At 46.8% G+C, this 20,650-nt stretch overlaps 1 protein-coding gene across 13 annotated transcripts in view; it reads right to left on the bottom strand.

Moving 5' to 3' along the window:
* Positions 1 to 690: 690 nt before the first annotated feature.
* LOC114867749 (muscleblind-like protein 1) overlaps positions 691 to 20,650 on the bottom strand; it is a 42,730-nt gene continuing 22,770 nt past the window's right edge. For 6 of the 13 annotated variants that reach the window (XM_029170687.2, XM_029170688.2, XM_055513796.1 and 3 more), the window contains 9 exons: positions 14,304 to 14,474; positions 11,255 to 11,470; positions 8,500 to 8,739; positions 7,506 to 7,559; positions 6,641 to 6,791; positions 5,479 to 5,514; positions 4,909 to 5,000; positions 4,550 to 4,623; positions 691 to 4,059 (listed from right to left, as the gene is read on the bottom strand). In XM_029170687.2, the coding sequence (XP_029026520.1) occupies positions 4,567 to 4,623; positions 4,909 to 5,000; positions 5,479 to 5,514; positions 6,641 to 6,791; positions 7,506 to 7,559; positions 8,500 to 8,739; positions 11,255 to 11,470; positions 14,304 to 14,474 (1,017 nt within the window). In that variant the 3' untranslated portion in view covers positions 691 to 4,059; positions 4,550 to 4,566. Of the gene's footprint in view, positions 4,060 to 4,549; positions 4,624 to 4,908; positions 5,001 to 5,478; positions 5,515 to 6,640; positions 6,792 to 7,505; positions 7,560 to 8,499; positions 8,740 to 11,254; positions 11,471 to 14,303; positions 14,475 to 18,092; positions 18,647 to 20,650 lie in introns of those variants that run through there. The other 7 variants (XM_041073358.2, XM_029170692.2, XM_029170693.2 and 4 more) reach the window with 7 other exon arrangements.

A 20,650-nucleotide genomic window follows, 5' to 3' on the forward strand; every position in this document is an offset into this window, starting at 1 on the left:
GTATTATTATTCTCTGTCTTTCTCTTTTATGATCCTTGTATAAGTCACTGCCTCACAAACGAAGACGCCTCCAGTAAAACCTTCTCACTCCACTGAATAAATGCGCTTCTTAAGTTAAGTTGAGTCACTTTCCCTCTATCAGTGTATCGAAGCATCCTTCAAGGAAATGAGGAGCACGTCTCTATCTCAATTAAAATCTGTGCTCTAATTAGAAGCTTCGGTGAGCAGGACAAGCGAATGCATCACACGCAGAGATAACTGAAATAGGGTTCTAATGAAAACCAGAACTGATGTCTAGTTAGTGAATGCACTGAAAACCTTTAACATGTCCTAGTATGGCTATATAGATGTATTATATAACTATATATCACTAATCAAACTCCAGGAATCCAGAACATGTGCTTAAACTTGGAAACATGACATTCGTTTATTCGTTTGTTTCCAACGAATCCGTTTCTTTCACATTAAGCATGTGCCTGTATTCGTGTGGGGTTCGAAATGCACAGTTCCCATACGATAACCCGGCTCCTCCAGCTACTCTGGTTATCTCCCAGAATCCAAAGTCACGGAGTGAGATTATGTCGCTTTTCAGTCCCAGTAGCTGCCTCGTGTACAGGCTCACGTAGGATTCTTTCCCTCAGTGTTGAACCATTCCTTTAATTAGCCTAAATAAAGACATTACATAATACATCTGTTCATTTGTAAATTTTTATTATGTTTTTTTTATTCATAACAGCAAGAATCAAATATAGCAATGCAGGCCCAGTGAAAAAATGTGTCACGAAGTCAGGATCCATCTAAGTTGGCACAACGCAGGTAATTAATACATTACATTCATGACCTTGGTTATTAGAGTGTTGCTTAATAAAAGCCCAGCGGACACATTCCAGAGGGCACCATCTCGTCCTTCTCACCCTCTTCGTCGCGATGCGATCATAGTTTATGGCTTTAGACTGTAGCGACCTGCGTTTTTCCCTCCTCTGCCAACGCTTTTTTTTTTTTACGAACGTGCAATCGTGCCACACGCTTTCAAAGGGCCCGGAAACAGTAAAACAAGCGGAAACAAACTGCAGCAGGAGACGGAATATATCATATTAGCACTACGAGCGAGAAAACAAACGACAAAGGAAAGAAAAAAGTTCAGTTTACATTCTATCGTAAGCGTAAGCATGCGTGCTTGTAGGAGATGAGTGAGGACGGAGAGAGTTTCTAACGGGACTGTTTTCAGGTCTGGTTTCATCTACTAAAAGCACAGCTTACATCAACATAAAGAACATACTTATAGCTATGGTGTTTGTGTTGCATGTATTTAAACTCTCCAAGTGGTGAAACTTTAGTGAGTATATTCTCAGGAATCTTTTTTTAAATAAACCACTATTCTATTTTTGTGTTTTTTATATATATTTTAATCCATTACATTGATAGAATATTGTATACTGTAAATACATCTTTCTGTGTAACATGTTTTCTTACTCAGTATTACTGTGTCGTGATTTTTTTATAACGGTATATGTAAGTCCTTTAACATGCATTCCTCTCAGAGTAAAGTGAAGAGACAGGACGGTTTGTGATTGGTTGGGCCTGGGAGGGCGTGGCCCTGACACACACACCTGTCGGTACAGGCAGGTTAAGGGACCGGACAAACCCAGTCAGGCCCTTACGCTGGAGGGCAGTGGGCGCCTCCTCCGGAAGGTTACCTGGCAAACTACAAGCTGCTGACGAAAAAGAAAAGCAACACTTGGCCTTTTTCCGTAAAGGGGTAGGAGAGCGAGAACTCAGTGCCCTTTTTGATGCAAGCAATTTTGTTCAGCCTTTCAAGATTTTTTTTTTTGTTATCCTAGCAAAATTCCTTGTCGTTATAGACATAATTTTTTTATTCAAAATAAGATCTTAATATACATGATTCTCTCTTTTTTGACTATGTACAGAAGTGCAAAAAAGTCAACCTCTACCTCTGTTGTCGCCTGGAGATCCCCCCGCCACCCCGCCCGTGTTGTTTGCAGTTGGCTGAGCAAGAGATGAGTGTAGGCACTCACTCACTAGGCCACGTTCACCTGACCCCGCCAGCAACGCCCCCAAGAAAGTGATCTAATATGCAGCTTGTTTTCCAACATGGCCCAATTTCCAGGGAGAGTAAAAATATTAAAACAATAGTTACTTTTTTTTAAATGGATACAGTAGAAAATAACATCTTTACTCTAAACATCTAAGAACTAGATTTTTATAATAGTCTTTTTTTTCTTATATGACTAGTTACAAACCTTACAATCATTAAAATATTACTCAGTTATCGGCGACGGCTGCCACATTGACAGCCCGGCCTCTCTGTTCTATTATGTCATCACCGTTAGATACTCATATAAAACATCTTTGTTCAAAGAACACAAATCGACTTAAGAAATGAAACAATATGCATACAGCTCAACAATATGCATAACGTAGAAAATATCAAGTTTACAATCATAATCATACTAAAATCAACATTACATGGAATTTCAGGAAACTGTGCATGAGGAAACACGCAAATACACACTTTTATATTCATTATCCGAAAGATAAATAGAAGAAGTCGAACTCAAAGGCCAAACGTCATTCAAACGAACACTCGTCTAAAAAAAAATTCAAAAGAACTACAAGATAGTTAAGAAAACACTGACAAAAAAAGGCGAGACGTACATAGTGCTCCATGTGTTAGTATGGCGTGGACTAGGCAACTGGATGCTTCAGAATGGCGTGTTGCATTGTGCTGACCCGATGGTACATTCTAAGGCTTTGGATGAGTAATACAATCGTTTTATTTTCTCGCCACGATCCCTTCACTATCCATCAGTTAAATATGCCTGAAGAACACCCACAACACAGGATCCACCCCCCCCCCTTCAGGCCCCGCTGAGGTGGCCCACTCTTTTTTTTTTATTGTTTAGCCCCACTAGTCTACACACAATATGCAACAACAGTAACACAAAAAGACTTTGGCTGACTATCTGAAAACAGTTCTCAGGTAGAAGTATCAATCAAATATTCTTAAATATGTCAGAATATATGTACACGACGCTGAACCTGCATCTGCCACCTGCCCTTAAAACACGTTCAAGCAAATAAATGGATAACAAATCAAATCAAATCAAACACACATTCTGACGTCCGTCTCACAGCAGTTTGGATTCTAACTCATGGCCCTTTTGCTTCTAAACGTTCTCACATAAATCTATATTTTGTTAAGTTGACTTTGAATGAACATGAAAGAAGCCTGTGTCTGTGAAACCCACTGGTTTCCTGTCTAACCAGCGGTAAAGTCTGGGCTAAACGCACAAAGTCTTCATTCAGCAGACGATGTGATGCGAGGAAACACGGAGTCTGGGGAGGCAGGTGCTGATGGTGGTCACAGGTCATGACACTACATGCTGTCCGGCCGAGCGATTAAAGGGAGCCATTAGGTTGAACACTGCGTAACGCTGCTTTAACACCATTGGTGGAGACGGAGATGAGACGTATGGCACTTTGAAGGGACAAGCGCCAGGACGTGTGCTCAGGAAACGAAGGTCGGCTACAAATGCTTGAAACACACCTCACACACATTCAGTCGCCATTTTCCCTTTATCGCTGCTTCGACAAACTAAAATCAAGGAAAGGAAATCGATGCATGCATATGTGACTCAGCCATGGTCTGCTTCAGTTTCCTCCACTGAAACACACGTCGCACCTTTGCGTAAACAAATGAACACACCGACGACCAACGGATGAACCAACTTAAGTCAGTGGACGTAACGTACCGACGGTTGCGCCGCTTATACCTCATGTTAACATTCAAAGTGTGTCCGGTGAATAAAGGTAGGTTGCCTCTGCAGAGAGAAAGGCAGTCTGTAATGCAAAATGATGCTCTTTTCTGTTGTCGTGTATGTGCGTGAAGTACACGTGGGAACCATCCTGGCCAACCGGCGCCTCCCAGGTTAACGTGCAGACTCACTCCAAACCGCCTAGGGTTCGGTTCACTCCGTGTTACAGGCGAGATGGGCGTCCACTGATCCTGGACTCAACTCCAGCAGGCTCCAGTTCCATCTGCAAACAAGGAGCAGCACAGGGATCATATTCAGCGCCAGTAAACGCGGTGTGATGTTTGTTGAGGAGAACTTTAACCCAATCACGCAAACCGTCTACCGTATCGGCAGACTAGACGTTCAACCATTGGCTATATTCAAATCTATTTAATTTATTAGGCAGTAACTGTTTATCCACTTTTCAACTTTCAAAACAAGTTTAATTGTAATAAGCATTTACATCAATTCATTTCATTGCACTCATTCAACACTCAAGCTCAGCCTTGTTCTGTTTGTGCAACGCCCACTAGTCATGAAATATGTTGTAATACATATTAGCAGATAAGAAATGGCAAAATGCAATATTTCAATGATGAATAGCTATTAACAAATGTTGAACACTTTGTCAGCTATAAAAATAAATTGCCGTCTTTGACCTTGTATGTGAATGTTTTTAACAGGCATTAGTCCAAGTGTTGGGAGACAGTGATGGAAAGAGGTGCAGTACATACTGTTCTGAGTGAGAGTCCTACATCTGGGTCACATACTTGTGACTAGTCAGATGGTCTGCAGATATTATTGGAATCTGATCGAGAGGAAAAAGGAAAAAGCAGGGAACAGACAGAAACAGAGGGCAAAAGAAGGAGGGAGACGGAGATGAGTCGATAGGAGGACAATATAAATATTGTGAATATCCAAATGATCACATAATCAGATGCTCTAAATGACTTGCTAAGGTCAGAGATCAGTCTCGTGCGTTCATGCATTTTTCATTAGGAGGCACATTGGGACCATGAGATTAAAAATAAGAACAGCTCAGATCTGATACCAGACGTATAAGGGGGTGGGAGGCGGCGGGAGAGGAGCAAACCTGATTGGCTGTTGCGGTTGCAAAGGGAACACTTGTGGCAGATGTGGTGGCTGCGGACACAGTGGCCGGAGTAGCACCGTGCATCATGGGTACTTGAGGGGGGGAGAGATCACACAGGCAGGTGAGCCAGAGCAAATACACAGCTTGCCGTGTCATCGCTTCATTTGCACATCGGTCCATACAACGCTGATAAACATGAGCAACTGACGAAAAATCGTAGGCTTTTGATTTTTGTTCTGAGCAAAGACAAAGAAAACAACAAAACTGTGAGTTAAACTACATAAAACGCAAGAAGGACTACTTCAGCCGCCACCGCTACCAAACGCTCCTCATGTTTATGAGCCGTGTAGAAGCAGAGCGATAATGCTTAGAATGGAGGCGTAATGAATCAGGCGCCAGGGACTGCAACAAGCATTAGGTGACAGACAGACCTGAGGCAGAGCGACACGCGACTCGTACGTGGACGCTACACAGTTACAGCGTCCGCTAAAGCGCCGCGTGGTGAGTTCAATGGAACGTGAATGACTAGCATGGGCTCAAACATTATCAGGAAGGAAAGCTGGCACCTACCAACACTTGTTGCAGGTGTCATGCACAATATCGAGCCTGCCCATCATGCATTGCAACAGGGAGTGGAGTGAATAGGGGGGAGAAGAGATTGAGAAAACCCATTACACGTGTAAGTCAGACAGTATTGAATTAAACCTGCATAGACAATGCGCTTTTACAAACATCAATAGAGGTCATAGAAATCATAACTGCAGCGTAGCCCATGTGTGTGAGCTCTGACTGGGACAGTACTGGGTGTTCTGCAGGTTCAGACCCAGTTTCCCACCTACAGTAACTGCTCCATTAAACAGCAAATTAAACACTGCCATTGGTCCCATTTGCCTGTCAGCAGTGAGGAGACTGTTTGCGCAGCGCTACTTCTGAATGACCTGCTTTCAAACTCCTCAAAATGTGTTTACCGTGACCTGACAGTCCAACAGTGAGGGGACAAGTCTGAAAATCTCAGAGCACGCAATCGATGGCAGGCTATTCTTAGGCTGTCAGGCGAGAATATGGGCCACAGTGTAAGATGACTATGCAGCCGCCAGAGGAGATGGGCTGTGTGTGTGTGTGTGTGTGTGTGTGTGTGTGTGTGTGTGTGTGTGTGTGTGTGTGTGTGTGTGTGTGTGTGTGACACTATACACTGAGGAATCATATTCTCACCCTCAGGTATATATTTTTTTGTTTCTGCATGTTTCCCTACTTCTGTCTAGCTGCCATGATCTAGATGAGATGAGATGAGAATAAATAGGTGGATCCATTATTTATGTTTTTATTCTCCTTTATTGTAATTGTAATAAAGGTTTAACTAAGGTCTTTGCTGCCCTGAGCTTTAACTGTCAGGCTGGCGGTGTCTGATGGGTGCAACACCATTAAACAACAAATAATGATTAGGCCTGAAAATACGCAACGTGACCTTTCGTTTTAATTTGGTTATGATGAATGAATTGGGATCAATTCCAAACAATCGGGACCTCTTACATGAAACTCATGCTGTACATACACATTGGTCCATGCAGGTTTTTCCACCTTGCAACCGACAATAAATCACAAATTCATTCAGCCATTTGCTTTCAATGCCAAAACATAATCAGGGATGTTTGTGAGCAACTGGATGCAATTTGACAGCCACTAGTGACGGGAAGGTGCCACAGACATGGGCTAAACGAGGCTCGGGCCTTACCTGATGGTATGAAGGCAGCCTGCTGCTGAAACTGCATGTTGGCCAGGGCCTGTTGGTACTGGAAAACGCCAGCATTGAACATAGTGGTGGCACCGTTGGCTTTTTCAAGTGCAGGTCTCTTTGGTAAAGGAGGCAAGACAGAAGGGAGCCCCTGATGAGGGGACGACAAAAAACCATAAAGGAATGGGAGGTGTGGGAAATCAAAGGGATGGTAGCAGTGACATTCAGGACAGAGAGAAGAAAGAAGTTCATTAGAGGATAAAGTTGCTCTTCCAAACAGCTATTACAAACACTTCCAAGCAAGCGGTGGGCTACACTACATCTGACCGGACAGTGGTACTAGCTGACAACCTCTGCGACTGTATCTCACTAAGACAAGGACAAAAAAATGAGCTTCTGATAATTAGCTAGTTCTTCAAGTACACATGTTTTCATATTGATAATCGATAGGACCATTGACAGAAATGATGTAGTTAGAAAGCTGCACTGCCAGCTCCATGATAATAGTAGACTAAAAGCTGTGTTAAGACTCTCATGGCACCACTTCACAACAATAACATGCAATATGGGAAGTGACAACATCATGCAAACTCTACAAAACATTATTAGATAGTAAGTATTCAAGAGGCTAAGGTGATGAGCTGACCACCAGCCAAAATGAATTCATTGTCTTTTTGTGACACATGTTTTATATTATTATTAACAAAATGGAGAATGCATCAAAACATTACTGATCAGTTCATCACCGCTCAGAGTTTCCTCAGTAAAAATTATATATATGTATATATCTACTTTATTATAGCACTACAAATGTATTACTACACCACAGCTACATGCCAAGCTAAAAGGTGAAAGGTCATAGTACCAGGTCAAAAGTTGCGTCGAGGGGTCGCTTCAGTGATTTGATAGTCGACTGAGTCTTAATTAGCAGGCAGAGAGCACATGATGGCAATGGGCCAATGGGGGTCAAGCGCATTAACATAAACCAGCAAGCGGAGGTGCGTCATGGGGGCAGCAGTGCAGTGTGGGTTGGTGAGAAAAAAACAAACAAAAATACAAACAAACAAATAAAAAAAACAAATCATTGGAATGCAGTAAACAACATTAACAAGACTAGAGCATGCACATTAATGGCTGTAGGGTTACTGGGAGGAATCATGGCCCCCGGCACATTTTTATCAACGCCAGACGCCTCGAGCTGATGATGTAACGTTAGCCTGCTTCTGACCCTGGCTAAGTCTGTGGTCCAGTCATGAGAGGAGAAAACTCAGCAGTTGGTCTAGAAGATGCAACTTTTCTAACCAAAGTTTCTGTACACGTACGTCAAATATCGCTGACAGAATGAAATGAACCAGTACCAGCTTCTCTTCAGTCTCATCACTTGTGTCATTTTACAGTAAATAATGTTTCCCCAATATTTAATGTGATAAAAATGCTTTGTAAATTAAATAGTACTAGGTATAATTTTATCAATGTCATAATAAATATCAATTAAGCTAACTAACATTTCATTTAAGGTTAAACTGAACCCGGCAGCGTAATGCAGAGTCCATGTCGACAATCATGTCAACTACCCACTGACTGACAGCAGCAAAATACCAAACTAATAAAGCGGCAAAAGAAGGAGGAGCAGGAGGCGGCGGGAGGCTCAGCCACACTCTACGGCCTGCTGCTAATGAAGCAGAGCTGCAACAGCAGAGGCAGAGCCCCAGTACAGTCAGAGACAGGATAGAGAGGATTGATCTAATCTAGCTGCTAAAGCGCACACATTGCTTCTGCTCCGGCCTCCGTCTGGTGCTTGCTGGGTTTACCTTCCTCCGGCTGTGCAGTGGTGACACCTGGGCGGATGCGGTACCTACCATGGCTGCAGCAGCCGCAGCCTGGTTGACCTGGTGCTGGGCGGCCTTGATCTTGGCCTGCAGGTGAGCCGGGGGGTGGAAGTACTTGCACTTCTCCCTGGAGCAGCGGCCCTTGATGTAGTCCATGCACACGGTGACCGTGTTGTCGTTGGTGTCGATCATGGTGCTGTCCGCCGGGTGGGCGAAGCGGCAGTCGTTCTCCCCGCGGGTGCAGTTGCCCCGCTGGTACTCCCGGCAGACCTGCACCAGAGCATCGCACGCCGTTAATATGGATCTGACCATGAGGCCGAAACTTCAGACTTTACTTCACGCCTGATGGAAGAATCAATCTGCATCTCCACACCTCCGACCGGCACTGTTGATGGATGAGCAGAACATCCATCACGCAGCACTTATCCGCGATTCAAATGAGCTGCTGGTGTTGTTGTAGTTCCAGAGATGGACAGGAGGGGGCAGCACCTGCGCGAGCAGTGGGCCAAGGGGACTGAGGTTGAATGGGGCTCAAGGGAAATATGAAGCTGCGGCTGACGTAATGAGGGGCCACACATACACACAAGGTGAAGGCACATTGGATTTATGAAGCAGCCTTTTTTCTCCCGGATTAAATTTTGACACTTAAAGAGCTGCGCAATAACTTAACGTCGTCATTCGTGCACGTTCAGCCACCGCTGACTCTGTCCAGCCCCGCTTCACATAAAAGGTAATTTCATGCTACGCCGTATCGATCCATCAGAACAAGCCATTCCCCAAATGTCTGTTTACCAGCCTCGCTGTCTGCATGCATAAAGCCTTTGATTTGTGGCGGAGCGGCTGCCAGACAAAAGGCCACCAGCACCGTTATCTACCAACTAACCCCTGCTCTGTCTGCTGTCATGACAGCTCATCATCCACAGCCACTGATCTACGCGGGCGACGCCGTGGGAGCCGCTCTCCGTCCGTCCCTCGAAACGCACACCTACACAGCGACCCACGCGCAAATTGATTCCCCTCCGCGGCCACCATCACCATCACAACGGCTGCTGCTGCTCTTAAAAAAAAAAAAAAGACTGCCTTGTTGTCAGGCAGATGTTGGGAGAGGCGGGCGGGAGAGGTAGGGAGGAAGCAAGGAAACAGGAGAGTGGTTGATGAATAGAGAGTAAGACGTTGGAATCAAATAGACAACGAGGGTTTGTGGACATCTAGCAGTTGAAAAGAGGAAATGAAGAGTCAACAGACACAGTGTGATCTTCTCTGCACCAGGTGTGCTTCTCTCAGTGGCAACCACTTGTCCGGTGGAAGTGCTTAGTCGGACAAACAAATAACGGGCCCGTTAATCATATTTCTGTCCCCATGGTAACCGTCCCTCTGGACCACTTACATCACCATGGTTACGGGTAAGCAACATGTGATTTCGTGCGCGCTGAAGGGCCGCGGTGAAGCGTCCAACGAGTCCGACGGCGAAAACATTTCTCAGGAAAGCGGTCTGAAGGACTGTCTGCTAAAATAGGACTTTCTCGCAGCTCCAAGGAAACAGTGTGCAACACGTCTGCTGGCTGGAATGCGCGCCGCGCCGCAGAATCTCAGCTATGTTTGTTTTGAATGACACACACTAGAAACTCAACTATGGCCGGCCCTTCGCTCAGATATTTTTAGCAAACCTAGTTCCTGTGGAATTAGGTTGGGGGTACGAGTCGTCCCGATCACACGGGCTGAAAACACTAAAACCAACGGACGGCTGATGAATATTTAACGTCTGTCCGTCTCTTAACTGGCTCGCTGCGAATCGCCAATAATGACTTGCCGGATCAAACCTGCGTGTTTTCGTCTCTCGTGCCCTAAAAGTTCCTCCGCTCCTGCAGCTCCTTCTCGCCACTCAGCGTCTGTGTGGAGATTAAATCCCAACGCCCCCATTTGTTTCCGTTATCTGTGCGTCTGCTCCTCAGCCCCTCCCTCCATGGCCACAACAAGTCCACACATTGATTTCCCATCTCCATCTCTCTTTCCTGTCATTGACCTGCTCCCTCGCTCCACATATTGTCCAGCTGACTTCCTCAGCCCCCCCCCCACCCCCATTAATTACCCAGCTACCTAACATTACGCTTTAAATGCTACCTTCCCAACACCTCCTGCCTGCCTCCAACGATTTCCCCATTACTCCGCTGCGAGTGTTTCCCGGACGGGGCTACATAATAGATGAGATTGACTTAGCGTCCAATTAATGATTATGTGAACACTGCCAGAGGATGACTGCTCCAAATGACTGATTGCTTTCATAGAACCAAAGATTGGTGTGAAAACGCGACGCTGCTAGGGTTCGACTTGAGCTGGTGCCAAACCATCTCGCCTCCTGCCTGTTGATGGGATGCAGCACCGACAACTGTAATGTTTGCGGAGCGATATCCTCATTAGCGACGCCTTCTCCTTGCTTAAATCTGCGTAATGACTGTATTATGGTAATAGGGTGTAGTTACTGTAACAGAAACTGTGTACCAGATTCATAATTAAAGTCTACAAACAGAAAGTGTTGAGGCAAGACTTCCCAACCCATGCCTTTAATATTCAAATAGGCACAGACTACGTTTCAAAGCCCGATCTGTTTGCATAGCTGGGGAGGAAGATCCTCACTGGCCGCGGTGTTTGCTAGAGTTTTGTTAATCCGTCTTTTTATCTGTGACTGATGAAAACCACTAAATAATTATGCAAATCCTCTCGTCTGTGTGATCTGTGTGTGTGTGTGTGTGTGGTCAGATTCTGTCCCAGCAAACACGCGTCTCACCTCCAGTCTGTCCGTCCTCATGAGCTTCTGGGCGGCGGCGGCGGCGGCGGGCACGGGGACGCTGGCGTTGCTGGTGACCAGTACCGGGGCGCTGGGCAAGATGTCAGCGGGGATCAGGCTGGGCGACACGGGGCCAAGGTAAGGGTTAAACGCCGCGGCTGCCGCGGCGGCGGCGTTGGCGCTGGTTGCAAGGCTGGGCGTGACGGAGAACATGGGCTGCGGGCACACGAGGAACGAGAGGTGGTTACAACTGGGCTCAAATTGAGCAAAATCACCCACTTGGATTTCTCAGAAAGTCCATATATAGCGATTTAAATATTTAATTACATCTACCAATAAGTATAATGTCATTCTTCCTCGCTTCTTCTCAAATTACTGCTGGAGGAGATGTGACAGTGGATGGAGAAATAAGAGATGTGTGCAATTATCCAAAGTTGAGCAGAGGACTGGAACCGCGGTCGTCGCTGTGGAGGAGGACGGAGCTGCAGACAAGTAATGGACCCGCGTCACAAGCAGACCACAAATTATTAAACGGCGGAGGAGGCCCGGCCTCTTCATGCCAGACGCCCTCCGTGTCCAGCTGTGTGCAGTACTGTGCAACACAGCAGCGTGAGGAAAGCCCCAGTCTCCGTCTGCCAGCGTGTGCGAAGGCGGCTCAAGCGTGTGCTACGTGATGTAGTGCAGAGCAAGTCTCCCCGGCACGTTCCCGACCCCAACCCCGGTCTGATGACCGTCTGTTGAGCACCTGAGAGGCAGCAGCCAGAGCTGGACAGTCACATTCCTCCCGAATCCTCCCCACTGCTCTGGAATGACTCGCAGAGTCAGGATGAGATCGTTATTTCTTCCACTGTAACGTCTGAAGAATTGCATCCCGTACAATCCCTACATAAATCCATCTGCTCGGACGCCAGTTCGGAATATTTGGAATATGAGACAGGTACAGTGTGATGTCACCAAATCCCAGTCATGAGGTTTGGGCCATGATCAATCTGTGGCTGACCTTGATCATTGGCCTCTTCTGAGACGTTTGAACATGACTTCTGTAAACAATGAATCCAGTCCTGTTGATCATGTGTGAGGTTTCAAAGCATTCGATATTTAAAGCTCAGCTCTGTGAGGCCTTAATGTGTAACACAGTGAATCTGTGCCAGCTCCAGCACCGGAACAACACTGGCGTGGCGATTGAATTTCCCATTCAAACGCTCTGAAAAGTCACATAAATGACTAAATGGTTCCAATCCGCTACTGTTGAACTTCCAGGCATCTTTGAACTCTAACTGCCTCTCTGTAATTTGAAACAGAACTAATTAAGGAATGTTTAAAACGTGCCCGTGTCCCTCTGCTCCCTCACAATAAACCCTGGGTCGTTTGGAGCGACGGCCTTCATATAATGACTCTGTCAGACTCCAGCAAACGCGCCGCCTCCTGCTATTGATTAAGGAAAGTTTTCCACCGTGCCGGACGTCACTTGTTCCTTCACACCCTGTTATCGTAGCGCAGCAGTTTAGCACCGGCTGCTCGGCCTCATCCAGCAATTCGCCTCCGCTTCTGAGGCACAGAATGCAATCCAGTATCTCATGTCCTAAATGTTTTATGTGAAGTGTTAGTCTTTGTTCAATTTCAGAAGAACCTGATTCCCACATGTTCACAATAATAAATATTACAATAACAGCAAATGATAAAACAGTAGAGCAGCTTTGAAAACATTTGCTGAACAGAATGAGACTTGTCTTGAATATGTCTCTATAAAAGACAACTTCATATCCAACAAGCTGAAACACGCAGTGAGTGAGTGAGTGAGTGAGTGAGTGAGTGAGTGAGTGAGTGAGTGAGTGAGTGAGTGAGTGAGTGAGTGAGTGAGTGAGTGAGTGAGTGAGTGACACAGAGCTGTAAACATCAGCGCTGACTCTGTAATAAAAAGCATCACAAGCACCATCAGTCACCGTCGTCTGTAATGGACACTAATTACTTCACCCTCTGCACGGTTCCATGCGTGAAATGAAAGCACTCTCCTACACACACACACGCACACACACACACACACACACACACACACACACACACACACACACACACACACACACACACACACACACACACACACACACACACACACACACACACAGGGAGGAGGAACTGCTCCAAGTAAACACACACGGGAGGGAGAAAGTTTCATTCCTAGAAACCACTTTTCCCTTTTGTTGCCTCTGAACAGACCTGGGCTCAGTTTTCCCGGCTGCTCTTTGTAGCGCGGCTCTGGACCCGTATCTGCTGTCTGCGCTGTGTGTTTATCTCTTTCTTCCTCCGCTCGGCCTCTCCCTCTCCATGTCACACACAGACAGCGAAGGCTTCGCGGTCCCCGGCAGCTCTATTGCGTCTTTCGGCTCCTCCGTGGCTCCTTCTGTTGCTGCTCAATGGCCCCTCAGCTCCAGATGAGGACGATAAGCCATCGGCTGAGCGCGTGTGTGACCGAGCGCGTGCCGTCGGCCGAACCCAACCTCTGCTCACACTTAGGCAGAAAGGCAGCGAGTGGGAGATAGAGGGATTACTCCGAGCCTGACTGACAGGTCTCATTGACTCTGTGAGGTCTCGTGGAGCAGACAGGAAAGGAGCCGTTTGAACTGGCCGTCACCTTGAGTGCAGCACTTAACCACAGCACATATTGTATTGCTTCATCTTGGCTGAAGCTAATTTAAAGAAGAGGAAATGAGTGAACACGCATCACCACCAGTGATCCCACGATCAGGCAGATAAACTATGGCTCAGTCTGTGGTTAATTCAAAGCCGAGGAACCTGATTCACACCTGTTGTTCTCGGCCCTGATGTGTGCGCGTCCCTGAGTTTGATCACATGTTCAACACTGTAGTGGCAAACGGAGCTGCTCAGATATGAATCAAAGCAGTAGCACAGATCAAGGCCGACGGGGGGGGGAGCAGTCAGTGAACAAACAGACACTCGCTCAGAAACAGACAAGGCTTGTTTATGTGCGGAACCAGTTTGAATGTATAATAACTGATTGTTCGGCACTGAGTCACTGTGTTTCTCTCACCACTGGCTGCAGCTGCGTGCCGGGCATCATGGCGTTGGCGAGCTGCATCTGCTGGGCCAGCATGGCCATGTTCTTCTGCTGAATGAGATTGTTCCTGCCGTTGATCTCCAGCTGGGTCTTTAGGTGAGGAGGAGGGTGCAGGTACTTGCAGTTCTCTCTGGAGCAGCGGCCCTGAAGGAGGAGGAGGGGGGGGGGGGGGGGGGGGGGTTAAGGAAGACGGACATATGATAAGAGCCATATTAAAATAGATCCTCCCTCAACTGGTGAAGGAGTAATGAGGCCTGACTCTGGTTTCTGCCCTGGCGTTTAGCAGGCGCTAACCTAACATCGCTGACATCTGGGCCACATCTCTGCCACTGGGTTTGTTGGAGAGAAGAGCTGAGCTGAGCGCTCGTTATCTCCCCCCTTTTACTCAAGGTCCCATCCACAGACAAATTACCTTAAGCCCCGAGATAGAGACGATAGGAAAAGAAGACAGACCTTAACGTTTAATATTGGCTGCACTAGAAATTAGTCTTAAAATATGAAAAAAACACGTCTGTTTTTAGCTGAAAGGTCAAAAAGGTCAACGGGGGAACTCTGTCTGTTCCAGTTAAGTAATAATGAAGACAGGAACGTTTGCAGGAAGCAGACTCGTTTGGGCCATTCTCCTCCGCAGCCGCTCCACTCCCCGTGTTTCACAAAGCCCGGCCAATCGCCATCCATCTCTCCCGATGGAGCGAAACGAGCGAGGGGTCAATTATTTACACCGTTTCAGATGGGAACGGGCCGGAGAGCCGGCGCGGGGTCGATGCGTGACCGGGGGACCTCCGCGTCGCTAAACACACAAATACCACGCGTCCGCGGGCGGCGTGACGTGCGTCTGGGCGCTCGCTGCTGCGGGTGATTATTTTCACCCAGCAGCCGGCGCTCGGGGGGAGAAGGAGGGAATGTAATTTACACTCTCATAATGCTCGCTCCACTGAACACTCCTCTGGATAAGTGTAATATCTTAGATCTCCCTCCCTCCCTCCCTCCCTCCTCTCGCTCCCTTTATTCCCTTCCTTTAGCCTGGATCCCCCATGCGCCGCCGGCTCCCTGCTCGTGTTTGCTCTCCTCATCATGGATACAGAGTACTGCAGGTGCAGACGTGCTGCTCTGATCTGAGTGTGTGTGTGTGTGTGTGTGTGAGCGGAATGTTCAAACCCGCTTCCTTCCTCTGCCACCGTGCCTCCTTCACACCCTTTGCGTCTCCTTGCCCATTGTTCCTTCTTCTAAATGTATTTGCGGGTCAGCGGACCCAGCCTGCGACAGCTCCCTTGGGGGAATTAAAGGTTGACTGTCACGCTAATGCTTATCTCAGTGAGATTACCTGCAGCCCACTACAGCACCTGCTTTCAACCCCCCCATTCCTCCCACTCTCCTCTCTCTCCTCCTTTCGGCTCCTTGTCTTGCTCCATCTCTCCCTCTCATTTCACTGTGCAGCCTGTTCTGCCTGGCTACAGCAGCGAAGGCACTTTGCATCGGAGACCGGCAGAGCGTTGAGAGTTTTTTTCCGCGTTTCCATTGGCTGAGAGGGGAGAGGGATGGGACTCCCAACCTGCTGCCTGGCCTAAGGGCACGTATTAACAGTGCTCCTGGTCTGGCTCATCCCAGTTTGGCTCTGACTATTGATCAGCTCTAACTGGCTAATGTCTTTTGATTTTGCGGTCACATTCCCTCTGGGCAGCTGTGCGTTTGAGTACCTGTCAAACAGAAGCTCCTTCACATGATATACACTTGTCCTAAATCACAGCTGTTTAATTTTCTTCCGGCCAAGGGAGACCTTGAGAATGGTATGGCAATAATGTTTGGAAGCAAATTAAACTGATCACTTTGTTTGAATTTTATAGCTGATCGTGATGAACGAGGGCAGGTTGATGGGAGAAGTTGTGTGAGTAGTTTGTTGTGAATGTGTCAAGTTTAAATCAGTCACCACTAAACCAACTGTACTATGCTATGAAAATAATAATAATAAACAATAAGAATAACAATGATGCAACTCCTCAGTAATACTATTCTCTACAGTGTGTCATCTCGCTAAACCACTCATCAAAGTGAAGAAAATGTCTTTGTTAGAAGATTCCGCAGCAGAACCAACACACTGATTAGAATAATTGTACTTTGGGCCAAAGAGCAGTGAGATGGAATAACAGATCAAATAAGCTGCGTTGCAGAAAGTGTTCTTCGTGATGGTTATGATCCTCTCATTTACCGAAGGGCAGAGGTCAGAGGCTTTAATCTGATTATCTGGCTGCTCAATTACATGAGGCTCTAGAATAACGGCCCAAAGTGCTGCAGCAGAATCGCTTCCAGTGCATATCATCATTTCTACTGTATGTTTGCAAAATTAGCAGTATTGATTATTTTCTTTCACACCACTAAAAACACGCGGCGTCGATACCACAAAGGCTGGCGAGGCCTTATTGTTCTTGCGGTAATGAGAATTTTATCAGCCGCATTCAGAAAGGTCAGCACCTTGACGCAGCCGTGTCTTCACCAGCAGGTGAAGCCTGCGCGAGCCTCCAGTGGGTCTTCGCTGTTATTCCCCCACTGTGTCTGCACGCTGACCCAAAGCAGCTGGACTGTGTGACTGTACCCGACTCCAGCGGATCCTGTCCCGCCTTCGTCCTCCTCCATCTCGTCCCCTCCCTCTGCAGCGCTAACTTTCAGGTGGTCGTCTTCTCCCGGCGACTTCTTTAATCGTAACAGCGTGAGGCTTTCGGCAAACATCCGTCTCGTTAAATATGAGCTCTTCAACTCGAACCAATTTGCTTTTGTCACATTTTGGTTGACGCAGAGTTTGACTTGCTTTAAATTGGTGAGCAATTAAAAGACAGCGAACCAGCTGTTCCAGTCACAGTCTCAGTGTAAGTGAAGCAGCTCACCTTGGCCTCATTACACTCGCTATCATTCAGCCATATTTCAGCTCCTGGATACAGTCATGCATAAGTGTTCATGTTGGATCATTCTTGGTGGTTCATTGTTATTGATGCTAAATAACTGGTAAAAAAAATAAGTGTCTGTAAACACACGCCGGTCTACAGTATGTAGGCATGAACATGCAAACACTGACCTACATACTGTACACGTTCTGACCTTGACTTACTTCGATTACCATTGCAGCACTTCCAGTGCAGTTTCAGGTGTCACACGTGCAACCGGTCACCTCGGCAACAACATGAATTTAAGCAGCATCACAGAATCCTCTCTGACAACGGCTGCTTCTACAAGGTCAGCCATTAAACCCACAGTCAGTTTGACCTAGGGTGCGTTGCATTTCCTCACCTTCTGCAAACACAGTGTTGAACTAATGACAGAGAACGGTCACGAATGCCAAAACATAAATAAAAATTATAGAAATGTAATGTATTTATGAAAAAGATGAAAAATGCTAATATGTGGATCAGCCACTGTGCTGTGACTACACTACAGTATCTTCCTTTGTGTTTCGTCTGTGCACCATATTCATATTGAAGCGATTTCCAAACTGTGTCATCATAGCGTGGCGTCCAGCATTACCAACCACAAAGACATCCCACAGAAAGCCCTGCTAATAATCATCAAAGCTTCAGCTGGTTACAACGGTCTCTGCCAGAAAAGAGGTCAAGGGGTCTGACCTACTATTGCGTGTGTGTGTGTGCGTGTGTGTGTGCGTGCGTGCATGTGTGCGTGTGTGTGTGTGTGTGTGTGTGTGTGTGTGTGTGTGTGTGTGTGTGTGTGTGCGCGCTGTGGGACTGCGCCATCAGAACTTTCCAACGTCGGCCGTACCGTATTTGTTGCCTGTGGTGCTTTGGCAGCTCTCTGAAGGATGTGTGGAATCCCACAGAATAAAAGTCATGGCAGAATTCCTCTCACGGACGAGCAACAGAGACAGAAAAAAGACAAGAACAGAAGAAGAGGGCGGCACCGTAGACAGTCAAGAGAGAGGTACAAAGACAGACAGGGCGAGAGAGAAACAGAGTGAGGCAGATGCAGAATGTGCTTTTCCTATTAATATTAATCAAAGCAGTCTGTGCGAGTGATTCCACCAGTGGCTCTGCTGGCAGAGATCTGCGTACGTCCTCCAAAGGCTTCAATGCTGCATTATTTTCCACCAGCCCCTTCCTCATGTTAGCTCCTGTAATCAGCCCTCGGTTTTAAACCATCGTTTCATCTGCTCATCCACAATCACTAACCACGCATGATCCGACATCGCCCGTGTCCTCGTGGCGGGTGTGGCTGCACGACGAGCAGCGTGACCGCTGTGATGACGGTGGCGCTCAGGTCTGAACAACCCTCCGTGCGTTATTAGGTTTCTCTCTATGGCGCTGCCGCTCCCCCCCCCCGCCCCGAAAGACAAGCATCAATCAAGAAAGCGCCGTCTGGATGAGGGGCGTGAAGGGAATACACACACACACACACACACACACACACACACACACACACACACACACACACACACACACACACACACACACACACACACACACACACAGGAGCCGGACATGTACTCTCTGACCAAAGTTTGCTCTTGGCAAGTGTGCATCAAACAAATTATGACATCAGACGCAGCACAAAGACGAGTCTGTCTGAGGACTCAGAGTACTGCCAGGCTGTGGAGCAACACACACACACACACACACACACACACACACACACACTACAACGGCGCATTCATTAAGAAATGCACTCCAGCTGCAAACCACTGCCTCTCCTACTGCATCATGATGGTGTGAAGGCTTTGAAACAAAGGAGAAACACCTCCTCATCTTTACTTCCTCTTCTACTATCGGTCTATATAAATTTCATTATCTGTTCCCAATCATTCATCAGCTCTGGGAAAGCCCTGGTGCATTAGCACACTAGCCTGGATCAGTTAATGACCTTAAAATCTCATTCCACTGGGCAGAGTGGATGAGCCTCTGAGACAGCGACAAAGATAGACATGTGGACAGAAGATTCGCAGGCAGCTAACGCTAACGCCGAGGTGACACAACACGGCCGAAAGTGGAACTGTCGATGAGCGAACAGCACAAAAACCTCCAGCGCGGCACTGATGACGCCGAGTCGGCACAAAGCTTTTAGCCGCCGAGGCTCAATTAGCCAAAACACCAATTACATCGCCCAAAAAGCAGCACTTAGTCTGGCGGCGCGTTAGCATGTTTTGGGCGGGCGCGGGAATCGATAGCACAGGAAGCTAATGATAGGGCAAAATCATTAGCTGTTGTGGCTAATGACTGCTACTTCCTACAGATGCTGAGCTGTCTGACTCAAGCTGCCCATCTGAAAATAACATTGAACAATTTGATCAAAGGCGATTAACGGTTTTCAATATAATTAGACAGTAGGGGACAAAAACACAACAAGATATTGTCACTGTCACTGTTTTTATTTTCAAAATGTTTAAATAAAGTGTAATTGTAAACATCCACAACGTCTGTTTACCGCACATTGGCTAAACCAAATACATGAACTTCACTAACTTAACTCATTAAGACTTTTCTACAATAATTTCCAGTCAACTAATCATATTATCCAACAGTCCAAAGACATGCAGTCAGGATCACTGGAGATCCCACAACTTTTTTCGAGGAATAAAGTTGTTCAGAAGATGAGTGAGTCAAATAAAAGTGGACTTGATTAGGTTAAGCCTGGGTTCAAGCTTCAAGATGTGCTTATAAACTACATAGTATCCGGCAGAGCAGCAGTATGTTGCCATTCTCTATCACTGGGAATTACAACTGAATGATTCAAATCAAGGGTGACTGACCAAAGTGAAACGGCAGGAATGCAAAGTTGGAAGGTGCAGCCCAGTATACGTTGCTTACCGCTTTGACATGAAGGCATTAAAATCGCCGTGGTCAAAGAAACCACCACTGGCATTTCAGAAATATAGTCGCTGGTAAAAGGAAGAAAGGGATTAAATAGAATGTCAAAGTCACAGCGTATCCAGCAGCGCCTCCTTTTCATCTCTGCTCTCTCTGCTCCTTTCACTGACCCGGCTTCACACGCCGAGCCGGGCCTTTTTTATCCCCTCCTTGCTTGTAAAACGGCTTCAGATGATGGCTGGAAGTGTCTCTGCAGCGTCTCTGTAGTGGAGGGTGTCACATAGGTGCACAGTGTTGTTCTGGCTCCTGCGGGAACGTAGCATCGTGCAAGGCAAAGTCTCTAATTAGCTTTGTTCTCATTAGGGCTAAAGCACTATCTCCCCCCAGACAAACACACACACACACACACACACACACACACACACACACACACACACACACACACACACACACACACACACACACACACACACCACGCACACACACACACACACACACACACACACACACACACACACA

This window comes from Betta splendens, chromosome 13, assembly GCF_900634795.4.
Source record: "Betta splendens chromosome 13, fBetSpl5.4, whole genome shotgun sequence".
NCBI lineage: Eukaryota > Metazoa > Chordata > Actinopteri > Anabantiformes > Osphronemidae > Betta > Betta splendens.